The sequence below is a fragment of the Plutella xylostella genome, chromosome 8 (assembly GCF_932276165.1).
Source record: "Plutella xylostella chromosome 8, ilPluXylo3.1, whole genome shotgun sequence".
Taxonomy (NCBI): domain Eukaryota; kingdom Metazoa; phylum Arthropoda; class Insecta; order Lepidoptera; family Plutellidae; genus Plutella; species Plutella xylostella.
In genome coordinates this window covers 2,282,191-2,290,011 of record NC_063988.1, presented here as the reverse complement: position 1 = coordinate 2,290,011, position 7,821 = coordinate 2,282,191, and the positions used below count along the sequence as shown (strand labels likewise).

The 7,821-nt window shown below is 35.5% G+C and overlaps 1 protein-coding gene across 1 annotated transcript; it reads right to left on the bottom strand.

The window, feature by feature from the left end:
- Positions 1–39: 39 nt before the first annotated feature.
- Positions 40–1,084, bottom strand: LOC105394255 (39S ribosomal protein S18a, mitochondrial). The gene is made up of 3 exons (XM_011566136.3): positions 923–1,084; positions 555–833; positions 40–250 (listed from the first exon to the last, which is right to left on the bottom strand). Exons 1-3 carry the CDS (start codon positions 1,023–1,025, stop codon positions 87–89), a joined length of 546 nt encoding a protein of 181 aa, XP_011564438.3. The 5' UTR covers positions 1,026–1,084; the 3' UTR covers positions 40–86.
- Positions 1,085–7,821: the final 6,737 nt, after the last annotated feature.

The following is a 7,821-nucleotide window of genomic DNA, read 5'->3' as shown; positions in this document are numbered from 1 at the left end:
ATATGTTGGAAACAAACTGCATAAATAAATTAATAATGGTAATTATTCACTAAAGTTTATTATTTACAAATCTATCATACACAGGTTTAATTAAAATACATAGATCCACTGCGCCTGAACCTGTCTTCTTGTTTGGGAAGTCGCTTCACAAAGATGGTGGACTCATCGAAGTAGGTATTAAACTTTTTGTAGGCAAACCTCTTTTTAGGATCCTTTTTGCAGTTGCCTGGCGTCAGGTTGATCATCAAACCTGTAACAACCAATTTTACTTGTTTTGAAGCTGATCCAACCTCACCAAATCAATCAATGGAAAGCAACAATAGAGGTTAGATGCAGTGAGAGGTTAAAGAATGTTAATCTACAGTACTGGGTGAAAACAATTCTAATTAATTTTAGTGAGATTTCACATGACAAACACTAGAGCTGGTTTACAGTTGGTCACTGGTGAAAGGATTAGTATCTTGCTAACTGCCTAGGGTGTGCCGTACATGCAGAAAGTACAGTTATTACATAACTTTAACCGTCCATTATTTTAACAAGCCACATAAACAAACCTGCTTTCTGAGCCATAGTGACCATCTTGCCGATCTTCTTCTGTTGTCTACTACAAAGACCGGTGATGCGGCGCGGGAGCATGCAGCCGTCGCTGCGCACGAACTGGCTGAGGATCAGCACGTCCGTGTGCTTCACATCCAGGCCCAGGGAACACATATAGCAGGGCTGCTTGCCATCCTCTGATGTGACACTGTCGTTGCGAACCAGCAACTCTGTTCTAGGTGATGGCACGATCACGCCTTCTATAACTATCGATTGGCCCTTCTGCTGTTCTCTTACTGGAAAATACATCGAGGTTATTGTAATTAGAGTAAACAAAAAAGATTGGGGGTTGGTAACTTTGAGGTTAGGTTGAATTATAACTTACTCTCTTTCAAATTCAGTGGTTTTGTAATCGACAAAGAACGGACAGACGACGCTATTATTGAATTCTTTGCTAGGAGAAAGCCCGTCCTGAACAAGGAAGTCATTTTTGTACACAAAACAATACTCAAAACAGTGAATATAAATTGATATAAATCGGCTCACAAAAGGCTCAATATTGACATTTCATTTGACATTGACTGTCATTGATTGTCAATTTGACATACAGTTTTTTTTTCCTTTTTCTACTTGTGCAAAAATAAACCTTATTGCAAACACTTAAGGGTCATTATTGTGTTCAATACTTCCTTTGTCCCAGCAGCGTTTTGTTTCTCCATATCTGTTTAGGGTTATCAGCGTAATTCTACGCGATTAATTCTACCACAAAAAAAAACTACTATCTATCGAGGCATCGGGTGGTATAGGCAAGGTATACATGTATTAAGCCGCGTACACACCGGGCCAACGAACGCCAACGAACGTTTTTCGTTGGCCTTCGTTTCTGCAATCTGCCCTGTATTATGTATGTTAATATCCATCGTTGGGATAACCGTTGGCGTTCGTTGGGCGTTCGTTGGCCCGGTGTGTACTTTTTAAGGCCTCTACACACCAAAGCCGCTGACCCGGCGGCTCAGGCCGCCGGCTCAACCCGCCGGCCTCATTTTGTACAATCATGCCTCATTATGTACTAAGTTAACCCGCCGGCACTAGGCCGCCGGGCTATGCCGCCGGGTCAGCGGCTTTGGTGTGTAGAGGCCTTTAGGTTTTCCAATATTAATCTGAGGGGTAAATGAAACCAACCATTTCGGTAACTTATTTTAATTACGTTACATACGTAGATACACGATACGAATATTATATTAAGCTGAAATGAAGTATAATGGCGCAGGGAAACAGTTAGTTACCTATATGTAAACCTCCTAGGTAGTCTAGAGGTCTTTTTTTCGTAACAGCAGAATACACCAAAAGCTAAGGCTTAGTTAAATTGCTTTTGTTTACTAAATTTTGGTAAATACCACTGTGACTAAATCTGGTCTACAAACAAAATAGATTAATAAGGCTGAAATTTGAAATAACAATTATTGACTTCATGTTTTGTACTTTTGTATTATTATGGTTTGGACGGGCAGCTGATTACAACAATGCAGCTATTTTTTTATACATTTTTTTAATGCGCAACTGAAGAAAACAACACTAAGAAATAGGCTCCTATTCTAGACAAAACCTAGTATCGATCGTATTAAAATGTTTAAGGCTGCAAAAAAGGCTTCTCATTTTTTTTCGGACGTATTTTTTTTTGGGGAATTATAAAACGAGCGAACAAAAAAAAACTTTGCGACTGATGATGGCATACTGTTTTAATAACTTGAGCGGTATGAATTTGAGTAAGCGAAAAATTAACTAAACTGATGATGAATATTGATTTATAATAAAATCCAGAACGAGCTTACAAAAAGTGGATTATGATAAATCCATTTCAGATATTAAAATTTTATCCGAGCGACTTAATTACTAAGTGAGCGACTGGAAATACAGAGAGGGCAACTTCAATATTAAGATAGATTCGATTTTTCTAAGTGAGGTTATACTTAGCGAACTACTAAAAAGTTCACTTTGAGCAAAGTTTTGTATGCTGCTTTATTAATGATTATTGGTTACTGATATTCTATTTAAGGGCTTATGTTTTTTATTTTGATACGCTTTTTAACACGTTTTGGGGCTAGCAATTCGGCTCAAACTAACAACACCACCACTGGAAGCAAAAATGAGACAAAAACTAAGTCCAAGCCCGCACTTATTTACCAGTGACGATGAGTAGTAGGGCTCCTCATACCTACTCGTATCAATGTTTCTTAGTATTAATAAGAAGTTTTTTTTTAGTTGACTGAAGCGTCTTATTTAATTTTTTGATCATTTGATTGAAATAAATGCATGCATATTACTTTATTTTTACGGAGTACATTGTTTTATTTAATTATCCTAATATTAGTGCATTATATAGAATAGTGTTTCTTCAAATAGTTATTTCATATTATTTTTATTAGTGTATTTTTCAAAGTGGCTTTTGTATTTGAAACACTTCATTTAAGATAAAATGCCGCTCAGTATAAAAAATACATTTGCCAAATATTGAAAAAAATGCAGGACGTAACGTTGACACTCAAACAAATATTAGGTCGCTCAAATATTATGAAGCTGCCCATTTTGTATTTTAAGTAACTCAAATTAATGTTTGTAAGTTGGTGTTCTGTTGATTTCTCGTCACTCGCAGTCAGTCGCTCACTTAGTAATTCTATAACCCAAATTAATTAATTTTGACACTTAGAACTGTAATTTACAGTCACTCGTTTTATTGCTACCCTTTTTTTTTTCATAGCTTTCGTTATGATGAAGCCATTGCTGCAGCCTTAAATAAAAGTTATGCAGTACATTATAATATTATTTAAAAATGCCTTTAGAATACGATATACAAATAACACTTTAGACCAGTATTGGTAGGTATAAATAATGTATGAAAAATAAATAGTTAACATATAGTTATTTTCATTCAAATTCAAATTCAAATTTCTTTATTTCACCATTTTTTATAATACAGCTTAGTTTGAGTTCTGACTTCCGAACTAGAATTATCTGTATGTCAGAAGTCAGTGCTCTTCCAGTTTGATGTCTTAGGTGGTAAAAATTAAGATTAAAGATGAAATAATACAATACAATATACTTAAGTACTAAGGCATGCAGCATGCACATTATAGATTTCTTATTGTTTTTTGAGTAACAAAAGAAGTAATAAGTATAAGAAACTCAAGTGCTTAGACTTAATGAGAGTACTTAGCAATAACACAACATAACATTTAGTGCAAAGAGAGAAAGTTAAAGATTTATGATGATTTATTCTAAAATTCAGAAAACAAAATGCTCACGAAAAACTCAATGTCTAGATCAGTAAAAAGTAGTAAGTAAAGTTAATGTTCAATTTCTAATACACACTCAGTTTCGGTATAGGTCAGTTTCTGTAGATAATTATAGGTGATGATTTTTGAAGAACTTTTTATTTTATTGTGTATGTTTAGTATTTTATTGATTTTGTTATATATATAGGGACCGAGAAAAGGGAAGAATTTTTGCGCAAAAGCAGTTTTATATACCTTGTTTGGTTCACAAACACGATAGGCTCTTCGTTTCGGAGGATTTTGTGTAACGAAAGGAGTAAGAGAGTGTTGTTTAATTATAATACTTAGTAAGAAAAGTTGTCGGACTGTTAGAACCTCACAGTGTGCATAAAGGAGATGAGTAGGATATAGGAAATTTCGGAAAGTACAGACCTTCAAGACCGCTCGTTGTGCAATCTCCAAGGGAAGTAGTATTGTCTTTGGAGCACCTCCCCACGAAGATATACAGTACATCAAGAGTGACTGACATAGGGAAAAGTAGACCCTTTTTAAAATATGGGGCTCGGCCACTTGTCTCAGGTTTTTAAATATATATATGAGTTTTCGAACTCTTGATGTAAGAAGGCTGATGTGGGGTTTGAAGCTGAGATTTTCATCTATTATAATACCTAGATAGCGTATGGAGGCAACTTTTTGAAGAGGGACACAGTGGCAAAAGGTAGGTCTAGTGATGGAGTCGCAGTCATGGGCGAATAGTTCGAGTTCATCTCGAGGCTGTGTATTATTTCTGATTGAAAAGGTCATATATTTTGTTTTTGTGGTATTCAGCGTAAGATAGTTATCCTGTAACCATTTTGTGACCGTGTCCAACCCAGTTTGTGCGGCAGCAAAAGTATCTTCCCAGGATTTAGATTTAAACATGAGAGCTGTGTCATCAGCATAGCAGATAATTTCTCCATGGGAAGGTTTTAAAGAGCAGAGATCGTTTATGTACACAAGAAAAAGAGTAGGGCCTAGGATACTGCCCTGAGGGACTCCATAGTATTCGCCGGAGGGTAGTTCTGAACTGGTTTGTGAGCCTATCTTGACTAGTTGGGTTCGGCCTGAGAGGTAATTTTGGAACAGCTTTAGTGGCGTTCCTCTTATACCAATGTTGTCCAATTTTTTAATGAGTAGCGGGACCGATATGGTATCAAAAGCCTTAGCAAGGTCGAGGAATATTGATAGGCACTTGCTTCCTTCATCTAAGCTATTTGACACAAAGTTGGTAAGGTCCTGCACAGCATCATCAGTTGACCTTCCTGACCGAAAGGCAAACTGGTTTGGTGATAGGATCGAGTTTTTTTCTAGGTAGTTTACTAATCGCCAGTTTAAGATTTTTTCAAGAAGTTTAGATATTGCGGGAAGGATAGAGATGGGTCTATAGTTCTCGACACAAGTTTTATCGCCATTTTTGTGAATAGGTATGACCACGGATTTCTTCAATAGCGATGGGAAGATGCCCTTGTCAATGCATAAGTTAAATATATATGTCAGTGGAGGGATAAAAAAGTGTTTATTTTGTTTTAGTATTTTATTAGATATTTCATCCACCCCCACAGAGCATATTGATTTTAAGGACATTATTGTAGCGTCTAGTTCTTTTACATCAACCATAATTAGCCCAAAAGAGTTTGCATTTGTGATCTTAGAGGTACTAGGACTATTAGAGGTAATTTTTTTGTTTCTAATTTTTTCGGCTAGTGTCTTCCCAACCTTGCAATAATAATCATTTATATTGTTTAGAGTGTGCTCAGCAGAAGATGAATTTGTTAGTAGGTCCTGATTGCAATTTTTTTGTTTAGACGTAGAGGTAATTGATTTTATTGTATCCCAAATTTTTTATTATTATTTCCTGCTTTTTCTAACAATGATTTTTCATACTGTATTTTAATATTTTTAATGAGCTTATTACAATAATTTCGGTATCTTCTGTATGTTATGAGTGCAATTTCGTTGTTAGGTTTTTTAGTATTTAAGTGTAGTTTGTCACGGTTTCTAATACACTTTAATATGCCAGGTGTGATCCATGGCTTAATTACCCTTTTAATGCCGCAGTAATTTATTATAGTTTTATGGCTTATGGGTTGTTCTCTTTTTGATTTAGCATCAGGTAGAAATATCAGAACTGCCTTATGATCTGTCAGGGTGGTTTGCGGTACAAGGGTGACGGCAGACGATTTGGATTTCAAAAAGGTGTGATCAAGACATGATCCACTTTCGTCTCTTGTGACATATGTATGTGTGGGCAGCAGCCCATGCGATGCCATTAGATTCAGATAACTATTTGAGCCTGAGTTTGCAGAGCTGCTACATGTATGTATGTCGATGTTTATATCGCCTAACATTATTATTTCATTTGCTGATGAAATTGATGACAGGACCTTATCTAAAGATTTTAGAAATATATCCAAGTTCTTGTAGGAAGGTGAACGGTAGATACATACGACAGCAATATTATCAATTTTAAGAACAATACAGTTTCCTTCATCAAACTGTGGCTCTTCGACTATTACTTTAATATTGTTTTTTATGTAAACTACCACACCTTCATTTTGGTTTGCATTATTTGATGTTTTATAGTAATCATAGTTGTCTAGGGACGGTATATTTGGGCAACAAGACAGCCAGCATTCTGTTAAGACTAATATGTCTAATTCAAATCCTATTTGTTGAAGGAGCAGCAATAGACCGGGGAAATTTCTACCTATGCTTCTAATATTTTGGGTTAAGCAAGACAGATTTCTACCCGATGAAGGTTTTAGTTTGCAACAGTCTAGCGTTGAACACGTGAAAGCTGAAGAAACCGTTATATTATCAATATCCGTAGATATTGCATTCAAACTATCGAATTTTTATTGTTTTATAATTTAAAATGTAACTTGTGGATGTACCAATTTGTAATATGTGAATGAAACGACCATAGAAAAATATGTGATGCAGTATGAAAAGATAAGTAGCAAGTATTTAAGATATTCCAAGTTGTTAGTATAGTTATGTGAATTTATTCTTGAGAGTGAGCGTGTGATTTTACTTTGGTGTAGGTAACTATTATGATCAGTACATTTTGCTGTGTTCAGCCTCAGAGTTGTAAGCACTTTGTTTAGGTGTATAAAGGAGACAATATTTACTATACTAGACATTTCGTTCAAAACAATACATGCAGTTAAGTAGTAATTAATAAAAAACAAAATAATCTCGAGACAGCTTTCATAATAAAAGAGTAGATTCGTTTTTAAACTTAAGTCTAGTCATTCATTTTGGCGCTTATCCTTGATTGATTTTAGGACATCTTCATTTTTTACTAAAATGTGAGGTGAGTGTTCATCTTTCCGGAGAAAGATATTGCCGTTTGACACCCAGCAGAACTTGTAATTCTCTGTCCTTGCAAAATCTCGTGCTAGAAAATGTATTCTCGTATTTTTAGGCGTTAAATGTTCAGATACAAATATAGGCAGTCTAGCTGTATCAATGCCTAGATGAGTAGTGCTAAGTTGCTCAGTAGAGTGTTGGCGATTGAACTTTTTGATGTGCTCTATAATTGTTGATCGTGCCAGGGTAGAAGACATCTCAAAAATGACAGTTGTTGCATTGTTTTTGTCGTTCTTTTTTGGCAGTCTGTAGACATCTCTTACTTGTGGGTTAAGATTTTCCAGTTTCAGTTGCTTTAAAAGATTTTGGATCATCTCGAACAAGTCACTCTTGGTCTCCTTTTGTTTTCGTGGGATATAGCGTATCTCTAGACATGTTTTCCTTAAGTTGCGTTCCATGTTATCAATTTTATCTGATAAAATGCTTATCTCTAGGGATGTCGATTTTTTCTCCTGTTCCAAACTGGTGATTTGTGACTGTATTGCCGTTATCTGTTCGGACATAAAGTTCAGGGTATTACCCATCTCCTGATTGTTTTTTTCTATTGTGTCTATCATATGTTTTTCAAGAGCATTTAATCTAGTATTTTGTTGGCTAAGCA